The following is an 18121-nucleotide window of genomic DNA, read 5'->3' as shown; positions in this document are numbered from 1 at the left end:
TGCATTCCACCTGTTAACTACTCTAACACTGAAAAAGTTCTTTATGACGTCCCTGTGGCTCATTTGGGTACTCAGTCTCCACCTGTGTCCCCTTGTTCGCGTACCACCAGTGTTAAACATGTCCTCTGATAATTTTGTAGGTAGTGATCATGTCTCCCCTTACTTTTCTGTCTTCCAGTGTCATGAGGTGCACTTCTGATAATTTTGTAGGTAGTGATCATGTCTCCCCTTACTTTTCTTTTTCCAATGTCGTGAGGTGCACTTCACGCAGCCTTTCCTCGTAACTCGTGCCTATTAGTCTCTGAATACCTCTGAACTTTTTCCAGCTTCGTCTTGTTCTTGACAAGGTACGGGCTCTATGCTGGGGCCGCATACTCCAGGATTGATCTTACACATGCGGTATACAAGGTTCTGAATTATTCCTTACACAGGTTCCTGAAGGCTGTTCTGATGTTAGCCAGTCTCACATACGCCGCAGATGTAATTCTATTTATGTGGGCTTCAGGAGACAGGTTTGGTGTGATATCAAGTCCTAGATCTTTCTCTCTGTCCGTTTCATGAAGTACTTCATCTCCTATTCTGTATCCTGTGTCTGGCCTGTTTCCATCACCTAGTTTCATTACTTACATTTACTCGGGTTGAACTTTAATAGTTATTTGTTGGATCATTCATTCAGTCTGTCTAGGTCTTCTTGTAGCCTCATACTGTCTTCCTCTGTTTTAATCCTCCTCATAATTTTTGCATCATCAGCAAACAATGAGAGGAACGATACTATACCCTCTGTGAGATCATTTACATATATCAGAAGCAGTATAGGTCCAAGGACTGACCCCTGCGGGACTCCACTGGTAACGTCTCACCAATCTGAGACTTCACCTCTCACAGTGACTCGTTGTCTTCTATTGCTTAGGTACTCTCTTATCCAATGGAGCACCTTCCATTTCACTCCAGCCTGCATCTCCAGCTTTTGCTCTAGCCTCGTGTGTGGTACTGTGTCAAAGGCTTTCTGGCAATCCAAAAATATGCAGTCTGCTCACCCCTTTCTTTCTTGCCTGAGTTTTGTTGCCTGGTCGTAGAACTCAGTTAATCCTGTTAGGCAGGACTTGCCATCCCTGAACCCATGTTGATGCTGTGTTACGAAGTTCTTCCACTCCAGATGTTCCACTAGCTTTTTTCGCATAATCTTCTCCATCAGCTTGCATGGTATGCAGGTTAGGAACACTGGCCTGTATTTCAGTGCCTCTTGTCTATCCCCCTGCTTGTATATCGGGACTACATTAGCCGTCTTCCAAATTTTTGGCAGTTTCCCTGTTGCCAGTGATTTGTTATACACTATGGAGAGTGGTAGGCACAGTGCTTAAACTCTCTTTCCTTCAGTATCCAAGGGGAGATTCCATCTGGGCCTATAGCCTTTGTCACATCCAACTCTAGCAAAAGCTTTCTTACATCCCCACTGGTAATCTCAAATTCTTCTAGTGGTGCCTGATTAACTATTCCCTCTACACAACTCCACGGCCCTTGTGGATTTGTTCTATTCCCTCTATTATCTCTGGAACTCCTCATTGCTCTAAGGTGAAAACCTGGAATTTCTTATTCAGTTCCTCGCACACTTCCTTGTCGTTTGTAGTGAATCGGTTTGCCCCTATCCTCAATGTCATTACCTGTTCCTTTACTGTTGTTTTTCTCCTGATGTGACTGCGCAGCAATTGAGGTCGAGTCTTTGCCATGCTTGCGATGTCATTTTCGTATTACCCTTCTGCCTCTCTTCTCAACCTGACAATCATTTCAAGCGCTCTGGTATTTCTCTGCTCTCAAGAGTCCTGTTATTTCTATAGTTTCTCCACGCCTTTTTACTTTGCCGTTAAGCTAGCCTACATCTCTGGTTAAACCAAGGGTTTCTCATCTGCATTTCGTTGTTTTCCTTTTGGACCGGGACAAACTTGTCTGCTGCCTCCTTACACTTCTGCGTGATGTAATCCATCATGTCTTGGGCCATGTTTCCCCTGAACTCTGTTTCCCATGTTATATCTGTTAGGAATTTTCTTATCTCCTCATAGTTTCCCTTTCGGAATGCCAGCCTTCCCTTTTCGGAATGCCAGAGGTTCCCTGACATGCTGGCTTAAGAAGTAAGTAAATATCAAAAGAAAGCACCAAACCGGAAAATCTATGTAGCACCATCAAATGCGCAAAATAATTAGAGGGCGCTAAATATCACCAAGGATGCCAATACGAGAACAAAAACGCATAAGGCGAACGATATCAAAAGTATTCGAGTCACCAAGAATTCTATTGAGGAACAGGTGACCGCGAGGGGCGGTCGGAAAGCAAGACACACGCTCGTCCTGGAAGTCAGGACATTCAAGAAGGACATGCACGACCGTAAGAGGGACAATGCAACTAGGACAATAAGGAGCAGGGCGGCGCTCCATCAAGTGACCATGGGTTAAGCGAGTATGGCCAATACGCAACCTCGCCAGAGCTGTTTCCTATCGCCGGTTACGGTAGTAGGAGGACGGCCACGAGGAAACACAACATTTAAGAGTACGTAGTTTGTTACCAGTAACAGACAACCAAGAAGCCTGCCAACGGGTGAGAACGGAGGAATGGATAACCGGGTAAAAGTCGGAATACGGAATACCTTTACGAGAGATGGGACAGGAGCGGACAGCTTCCTTGGCGGCAGCATCCGCACGCTCATTTAAAGACACACCAATATGGCTGGGAACCCAACAAAACTCAACTGACTTAAATTTACTGTGAACAAGAAACAGCCAATGCTGGATCTCGACAACTACTGGATGAACCGGATTAAAGGACCCGAGAGCCATGAGGGCACTACGAGAGTCAACAACAACTACAAAGGAAGACTGACAACGAGAAAGCAGGAGACGAGGAGCATAGAGAATAGCATAAAGCTCCGCTGTAAAGATGCTAGTCTCCGGAGGTAAGCGACACATATAAGTGCGATCAGGAAAAACAACAGAGTAGCCAACACCGTACGCAGACTTAGACCCATCGGTGAAGACAGAAACTGAGCGGGAGTGAGAAGAAAAGTGCTCAAGGAAAAGGCGTTTTAGAACCGTAGGAGGGGTAAACGCTTTAGTGATATTGGTCAAGGAAGTACAAAACCGCTGAAGAGGGACTCTCCACGGGGGCAAAGAAGGAACAACACGAGGAGAAACATTAGAAATACGAACGGAAAGAGAGTCCTGTAGGCGAGATAACCGGACAGAAAGAGGGAGGTGGTGAAGAGGAACAGGAACCGCAGGAGGGGTAAAAGTTAAAGCACGACAGAGGCGAAAGGAAGGATGTTGTAAGGACCGCGCAAGATAGCGAAGACAGTAGCGATCACGGCGGTCTTGGAGAGACAGGAAGCCAGTGTCCACATACAAGCTAAGGACGGGAGTCGAACGAAAGGCACCAGAACTGAGGCGCAACCCAGTATGGTGCAAAGCATCAAGACGGTGAAGAGTAGAAGGAGAAGCAGACGAGTAAGCAGGGCAACCATAATCGAGCTTAGACAGGACGAGAGAGGAATGTAAAGCAAGGAGAGTGCGCCTATCTGCCCCCCAAGAAGTATGGGACAAGACCCGAAGGAGGGTAAGGGCCTTAGAGCACTGAACACGGAGGTAAGAGATATGGGGAGACCAAGACAAACGAGTGTCAAGGAATAACCCCAAAAGCTTCGCGGAATCTTTGTACTCAAGGGGATGATCATAAAGTGACAAAGAGGGACGAAGAACGACCAGTTTCCGCATAAAAGTCATGGCACAAGTCTTAGAAGTAGAGAACTTGAAGCCATGATCGGCGGCCCAAGACGACACGCATCAATTGCAAGTTGAAGCCGGCGCTGAAGGCGAAGCGAATCATCACCCTGACAGCAAAGGGTATGATCATCGACATAGAGAGCGAAGAAGACACCTGAAGGAAGAGAGGAATGAAGACCATTGAGGGCAACCAGAAAAAGAGTAGTGCTCAGAACACTACTCTGGGGCACACCTTCGTATTGCTGAAAAGAGGCAGAGAGAGCAGTACCAAGGCGTACCCGAAAGGAACGATGAGAGAGGAAGCTGCGGAGAAAGAGAGGGAGACGACCACGAAGGCCAAAAGAATGAAGTTCAGATAGAATATGATACCGCCAAGTGGTGTCGTAAGCCTTTTCCAGGTCAAAAAGGACGGCAACAACGGAGGTCTTCGCAGCAAAAGCAGTACGAATATAGACCTGCAAGTTCACCAGGACATCTGTCGTGCTGCGGCACTTGCGGAAACAAAATTGAGAAGTGGGGAGGAGGCGATGGTGTTCCAGGAACCACATCAGACGAACGTTAACCATACGTTCAAAGAGTTTGCAGACACAAATTGTGAGGGCAATAGGGCGAAAGTCCTTAGGGGAAGTACCCAGAGACCCTGGTTTGCGAACAAGGAGGACAACGGCATCGAGCCAGTCCTCAGGGACTGACGACGACTCCCAGATCCGATTATACAGACTCAGTAAATACTGAGACGTGCACGGAGGGAGATGGCGAAGCATCTCATAATGAATACCATCGGAGCCCGCCACCGTAGAACCGCAGAGGGCCAGAGCAGAACGAAGTTCAGAGAGAGAGAAGGGATCATTATAGGGAAGCTGAAGACGAGTGCAGAAATCTAAAGGACGAGACTCAAGGACAGGTTTACGAAGAAGGAAAAATTGGGGAAGATGAAGACCAGAGCTAACAGAAGAAAAGTGGGAACCCAGTATGGAAGCGACCTGCAACGGGTCCGCCACACGAATATCATGGAGGTGAAGGACCGGTGAAACATCGGGAACGAACTTACCCGCTATCTTGCGGATGCGCTTCCAGATCTGGGCCAGAGGAGTTTCGGACGTAATTGTTGAGACATAAGATGCCCAGCATTCACGTATAGCCGTACAGATGGCCCTACGGGCCACCACACTCTCTTTCCGAAAGAAAAGAAAAGAATCGGTCGTCTGCCTACGGCGGTGCCTCTTCCAGGCTGCACGCTTACAGCGGACAACCCGAGCACAGTCCACATTCCACCAGGGAACGCACTTCCGTGGACCCCGAGAGGAAGAGCGAGGAATAGAGCGGAGGGCAGCGTTGAAGACAGTATCATGAAAAAGGAGGAGAGCGCGAGAGAGAGGCAGAAGGGAGAGGTCAGAGAGAGAAGCACTGAGAGTAAATAGGGTCCAGTCCGCCTTAGCAAACTGCCACCTAGGGAAAGAGAGGGAAGGGCGAAAAGAGAAAAAGGAAACAAGGATGGGGAAATGATCACTTCCATGGAGGTCATCAAGAACCTGCCACGTGAAATCTAAGTAAAGAGAAGAAGAGCAGAGAGAAAGATCAAGACAGGAAAGGGTGTGAGTTCGAGAGTCCAAATGAGTGGGCTCACCAGAATTCAGAAGAGACAGGGAAGAAAGAGAGGAACAACAGCTCAAGAAGGCGACCCTGGGTATTCGTCAGAACGTCATCCCAAAGAGAATGACGACAATTGAAGTCACCCAGCAGGAGCACAGGCTCCGGTAAGGAGTCTAGGAGGTGTTTCAAATCAGGAAGAGAAAGAGGGACACTCGGGGGGAGATAAATGGAACAAACTGTGTACCATTTCCCCACAAAGATACGAGCAGCAGAACAATGGAGAGGCGAAGGAAAAAGTAAAGGAACAAAGGGAACATCAGCATGAATCAAGAGAGCAGAAGAATTAGAAGTCCCAGCAACGGCTGGGGGGGGGGGAGAGAAAGGAATAGCCACGAAAACGACCAGGACGAGCACCAAGCTTCGGCTCCTGGAGACAGACACAAAGGGGCGAAAACCGCGAAATCGGAAGTTGGAGTTCGAGGAAATTGGCGTAATAACCTCGAACGTTCCATTAAAGAATGGACAACGACGAGAAGAGATAGGACAAAAACAGAGAACAAGGAAGAAACAAAGGTAAAAGAGCAACAGAGCACGTTAAAGAATATCAGGGTCGGGATCAGGGTCAGCAAAGTCAGGGTTAGGGGGCATGGGTAAACTGAGCAAAGACGGAGGGAAGGAAACGGGAGAACAGATCAGAGGTGGGCGGGCGGGGTCCGGAGGAGGAGGAGGAGGAGGAAGAGGAGGAGACAACGGAGAGGAGCAGTCAAGAACAGCAGCAGGAAGAGGGGGGGTAGAAAGAGGGGAGCGCACCTCAGCAAGGGCAGCAACCGAGAGGGAAGCGGGGGCTAAAGAAACCTCCATAGCAGGAACAGGGGGCGCAACCACCGAAATGGGAGGGGAAGGAGCGAGAGTGGCAGAAGTAGGGGCCGAGGAAGAAAGCGAAACCTTCTTACCCGCCGGGGAGGAGGAAGGAGAGGAGCTAGGCTTACGCTTCTGACTTAAAGAGACAGGTGTCCCAGCAACCACGTACTGGGCAACGGATTCTAGCGTCTCAACAGGAGAAGCTGAACGAGAGCACACATGACAGCCGTTTGGAGAGCGATGGACATCAGCCCGCACCGACAGGCGGCGGGGAGAGTCAAGAGATGGAGGGGAAGGATGGGAAGGAGGAACGGAGGGAGACGAGGAAGAAGACACAGGAGACAAGACAGACCGGGTAGAAAGAAGGGGAACCCCAGACAGAGGACCAGGAGGTGGATCCTTCGGGATAGAACCCAAAGGAACAGAGGAGGGGGCAGTGGGCCTATCAGGGTCCAAGGCCCGGAAACGGTTGTGAGTCTGAGGAAGGTGGGAAGGACGAGGAGAGGAAGAGCGCAACTCGCGAGCATAAGAGATATTAGCATAAGGCGGGAGCCGGCGAACCTGGCGTCTCGCCTCAGGAAAAGATAAACGCTCCTGGCGCTTCAAGTTGAGAACGGCTGCCTCAAGCTTGTAATGGACACACGCATGGGAGAAGGTAGGATGGGCCTCACCGCAGTTGAGGCAACGAGCCTGGGGAGAAGTGCACTCCGACTTAGAGTGACCTTCGCCACCACACAAAGGACAGAGAGAGACAGTCCCGGAGCAGCGGAGGGCACCATGCCCAAACCTCCAGCACTTGTTACAGAGCCAATGAGAAGGAATGTACTCCTGGACAGAGCACCTGGCACCAGCAAGAATGACAGAGTGGAAGGGTCCTACCATCAAAGGTAGTCTTCACAACCCGGAGGGGTTGACGGCGACTATCACGAGGGGGACGAATAAACATGTCCACCCGGAGAATAGAATGGCCCTGGGCAGCAAAGATATGTCGAATATCGTCGTGGCAGTCGCGCAGGTCCCAAACATCGGTCGCAACATGAGGCAGGAGCAGAATAGTGCCAACACTGGCATTCAACTGAGCGTTCTTCGAGACCCGAACAGGGGTCTCGCCAAGGCAGGATAAGGCAGCAAAGCGGGAAGCAGCATCCTGAGAAGGAGCAGCAATGACACGTGTACCGAGACGAGTGGGGTTGAAAGTAATGAGGCATCCACGGAATCAACGAGATGTCGATGGAGGGAGAAATCGTCAGGAGGCGCAGAATCAAGAGGGAGGAGATCAAGATATTTGGCCCACGAAGCGAGACCAAACAAGGCTTGATAGGTAGCAGAACTGGAAGGAATCGAGCGAGGGCGGCCGTGACGAGGACGGCGGTGAGAACCCCCAGAGAGAGAGAGGGGTTAAAAGGCGCAGTAGTTACAACTAAAGATGGAGCCGCGCCAGGGGACGAGGTGAGTCACAATTGGGGGCTTGGGGCTCGACCCAACCACAGAGGAGGGAGGGGAGCCAGGGGAAGGAGTCAGAGAGACCAAAGGAGGAGCAAGGTCGGGGCCCAATGCAGCGGAGGCTACAGAGCCCGGTCTTCCAACACGGACCGACTCGGGGGCTTGGTCGCCCACCCCACGAGCCTGAGAAGGTAAAGCAGAAACAGACAAAACAGGGGATATCATCATTACGAAAAGGAAAATTCATTCACAAATGTGCCCCCACACCCACTATGGAGCCACGATTAGAGGCAGGACACCCAACAAGAAGCTATCGCCGATCTTGCCGGGGCCTCCTAGGGGTGCGTCGTGAGTATACGCCCCACAAACGCCACCTTAAGAACCGATAGTCCGTCGAGATCGGGTTCAGTGACGAAAGAGGGATTGACAATAAAAGGTTCCCCTCGCTCTCGACGTTGCGTACTACAGTTCTACGGGTGCAAAAGTATGCCTCCTCCAGCACTCGGGCGTCAAAATAGAAGAAGTCCAAGGGAAGAACCAGAACAAGCAAAAGGTCGGCAGCAAACGGGAAGCAGATAGGAGAAGAGGGGGGAGAAAAACGAAACAGAAGGAAAAGGAAAAGGTGCTCAGCAGAATTGGAGAGGACGGCAGCAGAAGCACAAGGCTAGAAAAGGACAGAGGACTGTCCCAAGGAGCATCACACTCCGGCAGCCGCCCACTAAGCCCCCCTCACGGCAACAACGAGCTGAGCGGGGAGGGGGGCTGGCTTAAGAAGTTTCTTGTCTCTACCTCCAATAGTTTAGCTGTCCTTGTATCCTCACCTCCATGCAGTTCCTCGTTCTCCCAGTCGATCCTTCCCTGATTGAAGTCCTGTACGATGAGCAGATCTATTTCTACAAGCAACAGGGGCTGCCCTCTCAATTATAGTGTTAACTGCCATGTTGTTGTTGTCATACTCTTGTACAGATCTTCTGTCATTTGGTGGAGGGTTATATATCACTGCTACTACTATTCATGGTCCTCCCATCATCTTGGTGCCTGCTATGTAGTCTCTGAATCCCTTGCAGCCCAGGATAACCATCTCCTTGAAACTCCATTCCTTTCTTATTTGTAGGGCCACTCTGCCTCCTCCCCTTCCTTCCCTCCCTCTCATTCCTTATTACAGTGTAGTCCTGGGGTAGCATAACATTCATTATGATTCCTGAGAGTTTTGTTTCTGTGAGTCCGATTACATCTGGGTTCACTTCTTGTGCTCTTTCCTTTAGTTCACTTGCCTTGCTGTAATCCCATCTATGTTCGAGTACATCACCTTAAAACTGACTTTCTTCTATCCTTCCTCAGTTTCTGTTGATTTCCCTGAAGCAGGAAAACAGGGAGGGACCGGAATGGGAGGGCCTAGGGGATCTGGGGTGTGAGGGTGCTGGGAGGATCTGGCATGGGGAGGGTGGTGGAGGAGGAAGGGCTTGGGGGGGAGGGGGATGCTTGGGAGGGTGAGAGGGGGAGGCTTGGCGGATGGGGGAGAAGGGAGAGCTTGATGGGACGGGAGACGAGATAAGGCTTGGGAAGGCAGAAGAGGAGGGAGGGGTTGGGGTGTGGGGGAAGGGAGGGCTTAGGGAGAGAGGAAAAAGGGAGGGTTTAGGTGGAGTCGGGGAGAAGGGAGGTCTTAGGGGGTGGGGGAGAAGAGATGGCTTGGGGGTGGGGGAGAAGAGAGGGCTTGGGTGGCTGGATGGGAGGAATGGGAGGGCTAGGGGGATGGGGAAGAAGGGAGGTCCTGGGGAGAGAGGGGGGTAGGGGGGGGATGGTGCCCTAGATGGGCACTTAGTGGGCTGATGGCAAGGGTTGGGGCAGGTAGGACGTCTATTGGGTGGAAGGTGCAGGTGGTGCTCCTCTCACTGTGTTGAACTGCTTGTGGAGGGTTCCCCACTCTCCTCTGGGATTGTAGGGTTCAGGGTTGTGTTTCCCTGATTCCTTTCTTTCTCCCTGCGCTCCTTCCTCGCAGCTGCTGCCCTCATTCACCTTGTCTTATCCCTCGACAGGAATAATTTTTTTGAACTTCAGTACATTTACTAGTCCACTCTTCCTTGCTAACAGGTCTTCTTTTGTATTCTCGCTCGTGAACAAATGAGAATCACATTTACATGTTTGAGCGCGTCAGTGTGCGTGTGTGTGTTTGTGATTGTGCTTATGTTGTACACAGCGAGTCATGAGTGTATGTGATCCCTGAGGTAATCTTACTCCGCAAAGCCCTATCCCCTCTGGTTTGACCCTTCGTTTAAGGAGTCCAGCCGAGATTGTCAATATAACTGAATGTTTGGTTAGGGCGTAAAATTTTTTACTCTGTCCTGATTATATCGTTTAGTTAATGAGGTATGTTTGATAAATATTTGCATACAACAAATCCATTTATTTAAAATCAAGAAATTATTAAATATATCAATCACATTCATCACTAAAGGTAAACTCCGTGCCCCGTGATAATTACTCTACAACAAATTAGGAGTTATACAAAGTATAATTGGTGATGTACATATGATGTAACGTTACAGGTACAAGGGGAACTGAAGTACATGTGAACTAATACTTGCAGGTACCCAGGTACACATCTCGGGGGCTGAGGAACGGTACATCCAGGAGGGCAGCGTGCTGGCGGTGACCTGTACCGTCGCCCACCACCACATGAAGGGTCCTCACGCCGTGGTGTGGTACCAGGGCACCCGCAGACTGGACTACGATGCTCCAAGAGGCGGAATAGCTCTCCAGGTCTGTACCTCATGTGTGTATGGCAGGTGTGTGTGTGTGTGTATGGCCACGATGGGTCCCAACAGGGTTCTTTTCTAGAGGAACTAATGTTTTGGTATCCAACCCCAAGTTAGTAGTGGCTTTCAAGGAGTAAGCTCGGTAATGCAAGTAAAACACAATGGGGGAGTTGCATTGAATACGACACTTCATCAATTATCAATATATTCACATATAATCACTTTCCCATCACCTCATATAAAATCATAAAGGAAGTATTACTACACTGATATATATACACAAGTGTCACTCTCATAGGACACTAAGCGCTCCTCGATGCTCAAACGATGCAGTCTTGTGAGCTTCCGTGTTTCCTCAACACACAGTACCGTCCTCAACCAGTATTGGGAAACACCAACGAGTCTACCCTAGCCACGGGCCAGCTTATACACAGTCTCACTAGGTGCTCCTTGTGAACGCCCACAATCACTCTCCTGCCTGGTGCTGGCAGAGAACATCAGCCTCGCGCTGCTGGGCCTCTTCACGAATAAATACAAGGATAGCGAACCCCTGGCAGGAGCTTCTTGCAACTAGCTAGTTACACTCCTCCGTAGCACCTTACTGTCGGTCGTCTCTTCCTCTAGCCAGTCCCGGGATACACCGAATTCCGTCACTGCCACTTCACAGGCAGACAGTAGAACACTACACAGCTCTTCTCCGGCGGCGGCTCACTGCTTCCGTAAAGCAGAATGGAGTAAAGAGATAATGGCTGCCCTGGGTAGGCTGACTGTCCTCGTACCACTGCAGCCCTACGTCGACTCTGTGGATACAGACAAGTCATCAGTACACTGGTCAGTACATGGGACACTAGGAAACATCACTTACGTACTCTGACATAGACATACAACTCCTCCTACAATAGATGGCGCTGATTTTCTAGGCGCCACCTCACCAGAGGTCAGCACCAGCTACCTCTCGAGCTGACCATGACAGGAATCTAGCGCCTCTTGCTGGTATCTTCCTGCCACCACTAGATGGCGTCGTCCAATTTGTGAGGGTTTCGAGAGCGGACTCACAGATGGCGTTGACGTCGCTGCTCCTGGCTCCGACGATGGAATCGGGTTCGTAACAGTGTGTGTGTGTGAGAGAGAGAGTGTGTGTATTATGTAAAGTTTTGCACTTTCATGTATCATATTTACCTTCTGTATAAGACTCTCCGTCAGGAATGAACTACCAAACACGGGTTGTGAACTGTGACAGCCGGATACATGCACAGCTGCACCAACACACACAAATGTGACAGCCGGATACATGCACCGCTGCACCAACACACACAAATGTGACAGCCGGATACATGCACCGCTGCACCAACAAATCAATGATCTTATCACACGAAATACGCAAGATTATGGAACGCAATTCGCCGATATTTTGACGACTGAAATATACTGCCACTTGAAAAATCTAGTAAAGGCATAAGTAACATTACATAGTGATATTCAATATAACATCCTCGTATTACTGCAGATAACTGCACAGACAAAAACAAAAATGCCATTCTAGTTTGCAAAGTTCAAGGTAAACTTTAGGAAATAATGTGTAAACTCAAAAAACGCAGTTTACTCGACATGATCCACACACACTCCAGCACACAGGTGGTGTGGTTGGCCGCGTCAATCACCTTCATAGTCTAGAATTATTGAATATAAATCATACTTCATTATAAACATTCCCACGCGCCTTAACATATACATATATACTCACTCTTTCCTTAACATATATTTTTTTTACAGATATTCCATGATATCAAGTACAAGACGAAGCTGGAAAAATTTAGGCAATAATTTCACACCTAAACAAATATATAGATATATATATTAAGGGAGTTGGTAGAGTGATGGGTGTGTTGTATGAAGATAATAATAAGGAGGTGTGTGTCCACTCCCCAGACAGAGAAGGCGCCGAGCAGAACGGTGAGCAGGTTGATGTTGTCAGCGGTCACCCCCAACGACTCTGGCAGATACACCTGTCGACCAGATACTGGCGGAGTCTCGTCCGTCTCTGTGCACGTCCAGTCTGGTAGGTGACTGTGTGTGTGTGTGTGTGTGTGTGTGTGTGTGTGTGTGTGTGTGTGTGTGTGTGTGTGTGTGTGTGTGTGTGTGTGTGTGTGTGTGTGTGTGTGCACGTCCAGTCTGGTAGGTGACTGTGTGTGTGTGTGTGTGTGTGTGTGTGTGTGTGTGTGTGTGTGTGTGTGTGTGTGTGTGTGTGTGTGTGTGTGTGTGTGTGGTGTGTGTGTGTGTGTGTGTGTGTGTGTGTGTGTGTGTGTGTGTGTGTGTGTGTGTGTGTGTGTATGTGTGTACTCACCCACCTATTTGTACTTGCGGGGGTTGAGCTCTGGCTCTTTGGTCCCGCCTCTCAACTGTCAATCAACTGGTGTACAGGTTCCTGAGCCTATTGGGCTCTATCATATCTACATTTAAAACTGTGTATGGAGTCAGTCTCTACCACATCACTTCCTAATGCATTCCATCCGTTAACTACTCTGACACTGAAAAAGTTCCTTCGAACGTCCTTATGGCTCATGTGGGTACTCAGTTTCCACCTGTGTCCCCTTGTTCACGTCCCACCAGTGTTGAATAGTTTATTCTTGTTTACCCGGTTGATTCCTCTGAGGATTTTGTAGGTGTGTGTGTGTGTGTGTGTGTGTGCGCGCGCGCGCGTCCAGGTACAGCCCCGACGTACACGTATTTGCACAGATGTACTTCCCAACATGCACTCACCCAGATGTATCCCACTCACCCAGATGTACCCACTCACCCTACACCACTCCGTGGTGTAGTGGTAAGACACTCGCCTGGCGTTCCGCGAGCGCTATGTCATGGGTTCGTATCCTGGCCGGGGAGGATTTACTGGGCGCAATTCCTTAACTGTAGCCTCTGTTTAACGCAACAGTAAAATGTGTACTTGGATGAAAAAACGATTCTTCGCGGCAGGGGATCGTATTCCAGGGACCATAGGATTAAGGACTTGCCCGAAACGCTACGCGTACTAGTGGCTGTACAAGAATGTAACAACTCTTGTATATATCTCAATGTACTCCCCAACATGCACTCACCAAGGTGTACTCAAACAGAAGTGCTTGTCGGGGTCGCTGACTGGCTCCCTGCAGCCTTGCCTTCCAAACACAGTTCAATACAATGACTCGAATTCCACGTTTTCATTATGGCATGAAAATATAATGTAGTGAGTTAGCTCAGACAACTTCCTTGTTTACCTCGGTGTTGATATTGACAACTGTTAACACTGTTGAAATTTTATCTCTGTGACTCATTGTTGTTACAAGTTCTATCTTGCTTGTTCTATCTTGTTCTATCTTGTTCTATCTTGTTTTATCTTGTTCTATCTTGTTCTATCTTGTTCTATCTATCTATCTTGCATTTTCGAGTTTCGTTTTGTGCTTTCTCAAGTGAAGAATCCATGCTGGGGCTGCATGCTCAACAATGGATCTCACGAAGGTTGAGTCATGTTGCGGTTGGGAATAAATGAAATGACTTCAGAGAACTGTCTTGCTTCTTACAGGTCGGTGTTCAATCCCCGACCGTCCACAAGTGGTTGGCCACCATTCCTTCCCCCCGTCCCATCCCAAATCCTTATCCTGACCCCTTCCCAGTGCTATATAGTCGCTATATATAGGCCAGTGCTATATAATGGCTTGGCGCTTTCTCCTGTTTATTCCCTCCCTACCCGCCTGTCAACTGGGATATAATAATTTAAGAATAATTCATTGTGTCAGGGGGACAGGAAGCCTGAGTGTATTCATACACGTTAGGCTTATATCCAGGTAGGTGGAATTACTGACCACGCCCAGGATACGACCCCACAACAAGCTAACTACCTACTGGGTACCTAGTTACTGTTAGGTGAAGAGAGACATTAGGTGAAGGTAAATGAGCCCAACCATTTGTGTCCCGCCCGGGAGTCGAACCCGGAATTCTGGATTGTGTGTGGAGAACGAACCCGACTGAACTACCGGGCTCGTTCTATTGAACCTGTCAATATATATATGAGACACCCTGCCTGTCAACACCCTCCCTGTCAACACCCTGCCTGTCAACACCCTGCCTGTCAACACCCTGCCTGTCAACACCCTGCCTGTCAACACCCTGCCTGTCAACACCCTGCCTGTCAACACCCTGCCTGTCAACACCCTGCCTGTCAACACCCTGCCTGTCAACACCCTGCCTGTCAACACCCTGCCTGTCAACACCCTGCCTGTCAACACCCTGCCTGTCAACACCCTGCCTGTCAACACCCTGCCTGTCAACACCCTGCCTGTCAACACCCTGCCTGTCAACACCCTGCCTGTCAACACCCTGCCTGTCAACACCCTGCCTGTCAACACCCTGCCTGTCAACACCCTGCCTGTCAACACCCTGCCTGTCAACACCCTGCCTGTCAACACCCTGCCTGTCAACACCCTGCCTGTCAACACCCTGCCTGTCAACACCCTGCCTGTCAACACCCTGCCTGTCAACACCCTGCCTGTCAACACCCTGCCTGTCAACACCCTGCCTGTCAACACCCTGCCTGTCAACGCCCTGCCTGTCAACGCCCTGCCTGTCAACGCCCTGCCTGTCAACACCCTGCCTGTCAACACCCTGCCTGTCAACACCCTGCCTGTCAACACCCTGCCTGTCAACACCCTGCCTGTCAACACCCTGTCTGTCAACACCTTGCCTGTCAACACCCTGCCTGTCAACACCCTGCCTGTCAACACCCTACCTGTCAACACCCTGCCTGTCAACACCCTGCCTCTCAACACCCTGCCTGTCAACACCCTGCCTGTCAACACCCAAGGGAGCCGGTCGGCCGAGTGGACGGCACACTGGACTTGTGATCCTGTGGTCCCGGGTTCGATCCCGGGCGCTGGCGAGAAACAATGAGCAGAGTTTCTTTCACCCTATGCCCCTGTTACCTAGCAGTAAAATAGGTACCTGGGTGTTAGTCAGCTGTCACGGGCTGCTTCCTGGGGGTGGAGGCCTGGTTATCTTGAGAAATCATCTCAAGATAACCTCAAGATAACCCTGCCTGTCAACACCCTGCCTGTCAACACCCTGCCTGTCAACACCCTGTCTGTCAACACCTTGCCTGTCAACACCTTGCCTGTCAACACCCTGCCTGTCAACACCCTGCCTGTCAACACCCTGCCTGTCAACACCCCGCCTGTCAACACCCTGCCTGTCAACACCCTGCCTGTCAACACCCTGCCTGTCAACACCCCGCCTGTCAACACCCTGCCTGTCAACACCCTGCCTGTCAACACCCTGCCTGTCAACACCCCGCCTGTCAACACCCCGCCTGTCAACACCCTGCCTGTCAACACCCTACCTGTCAACACCCTGCCTGTCAACACCCTGCCTCTCAACACCCTGCCTGTCAACACCCTGCCTGTCAACACCCAAGGGAGCCGGTCGGCCGAGTGGACGGCACACTGGACTTGTGATCCTGTGGTCCCGGGTTCGATCCCGGGCGCTGGCGAGAAACAATGAGCAGAGTTTCTTTCACCCTATGCCCCTGTTACCTAGCAGTAAAATAGGTACCTGGGTGTTAGTCAGCTGTCACGGGCTGCTTCCTGGGGGTGGAGGCCTGGTTATCTTGAGAAATCATCTCAAGATAACCTCAAGATAACCCTGCCTGTCAACACCCTGCCTGTCAACACCCTGCCTGTCAACACCCTGCCTGTCAACACCCTGCCTGTCAACACTCTGTCTGTCAACACCCTGTCTGTCAACACCCTGTCTGTCAACACCCTGTCTGTCAACACCCTGCCTGTCAACACCCTGCCTGTCAACACCCTGCCTGTCAACACCCCGCCTGTCAACACCCTGCCTGTCAACACCCTGCCTGTCAACACTCTGTCTGTCAACACCCTGTCTGTCAACACCCTGCCTGTCAACACCCTGCCTGTCAACACCCTGCCTGTCAACACTCTGTCTGTCAACACCCTGTCTGTCAACACCCTGCCTGTCAACACCCTGCCTGTCAACACCCTGCCTGTCAACACCCTGCCTGTCAACACTCTGTCTGTCAACACCCTGTCTGTCAACACCCTGTCTGTCAACACCCTGCCTGTCAACACCCTGCCTGTCAACACCCTGCCTGTCAACACCCCCGCCTGTCAACACCCTGCCTGTCAACACCCTGTCTGTCAACACCCTGTCTGTCAACACCCTGCCTGTCAACACCCTGCCTGTCAACACCCTGCCTGTCAAAACCCTCCCTGCCAACACCCTGCCTGTCAACACCCTGCCTGTCAACACCCCGCCTGTCAACACCCCGCCTGTCAACACCCCGCCTGTCAACACCCCGCCTGTCAACACCCCGTCTGTCAACACCCTGCCTGTCAACACCTTGCCTGGTAACACCCCGCCTGTCAACACCCCGCCTGTCAACACCCCACCTGTCAACGCCCTGCCTCTCAACACCCCGCCTGTCAACACCCTGCCTGTCAACACCCTGCTTGTCAACACCCTATCTGTCAACACCCCGCCTGTCAACATCCTACCTATCAACACCATGCCGGTCAACACCCTATCTGTCAACACCCTGCCTGTCAACACCATGCCGGTCAACTCCCTAACTGTCAACACCATGCCGGTCAACAGCTTATCTGTCAACACCCTGCCTGTCAACACCCTACCTATCAACACCATGCCGGTCAACAGCTTATCTGTCAACACCCTGCCTGTCAACACCATGCCTGTCAACACCATGCCGGTCAACTCCCTAACTGTCAACACCATGCCGGTCAACTCCCTAACTGTCAACACCCTGCCGGTCAACTGCTTATCTGTACACACCCTGCCTGTCTATACCCTACCTGTCAACGCCCTGCCTGTCAACGCACTGCCTGTCAACACCCTGTTGGTAAATACCATGTCTATCAACACCATGCCGGTCAACACCCTATCTGTCAAAACCTTGCCTTCTCAAAACCCAAATGTCGAGTACACAATGTGTCAACTTTGTGAAAGAGAAAACATGCACTCTCTTGAACATTATATTGTAGAATGTCCCATATTGACTGACTTTCGCCCCCTGGGCTAAGGTATGCTGAACTCTGTAATTACTATATGAGTACTGGAACACTTGATGATATATTGGACTTGTACCCAAGATTGCCCATGTAATGTATCAATTATACAATGTATGTATTTGATGTAACTATATAACCTGAGCTTGTAAAAGCACCTTCATTAACTCCAGTGATTAAGTGCTTAATTGCACACTAGTTTCTTTATCAGCTATCTCAGCCTGTCAGAGTAAAAGAGACAAATGTATGTGAATGCATGTGTGTGTGTATATATGTATGTATATATGTATATGTACGTATATGTGTGTGTGTGTGTGTATGTATATGTATGTGTATAAAGTATATATGGAGGGTGATAAGAATTACATTTCACTTTTGTAAATGCACATTAATGACACTATGTAAAAGACACATCTAACACTTTATGTAGGGCATACGTAAATCTGTGTTTCTATGTATTTACGTATGTAGCTTAGCTTAGCATTTTAAAAGCACCGAATCACCTTCTGTGGTTGATTGTTCAATAAACCCTTGAACTATATGTTTAACAGATCTCTAACCCTGTCCATGGAGGACAGAAGAAAATGTATATCTGCTGGTTAGCATTGTAACTGTGTGGCCACGTCTG

At 49.9% G+C, this 18121-nt stretch overlaps 1 protein-coding gene across 1 annotated transcript in view; it reads left to right on the top strand.

Moving 5' to 3' along the window:
• The window catches only part of LOC123760936 (zwei Ig domain protein zig-8-like), a 337946-nt gene that overhangs the window by 303828 nt on the left and 15997 nt on the right, over positions 1-18121 (top strand). Inside the window, exons 6-7 of the mRNA XM_069331978.1 lie at positions 10252-10424; positions 12350-12479. Of these exons, the coding sequence (XP_069188079.1) occupies positions 10252-10424; positions 12350-12479 (303 nt within the window). The remainder of the gene's footprint in view (positions 1-10251; positions 10425-12349; positions 12480-18121) is intronic.

Source organism: Procambarus clarkii, chromosome 3 (assembly GCF_040958095.1).
Source record: "Procambarus clarkii isolate CNS0578487 chromosome 3, FALCON_Pclarkii_2.0, whole genome shotgun sequence".
In the NCBI taxonomy this organism is placed as follows: Eukaryota; Metazoa; Arthropoda; class Malacostraca; order Decapoda; family Cambaridae; genus Procambarus; species Procambarus clarkii.
This window is presented reverse-complemented; position numbering and strand designations above follow the sequence as displayed.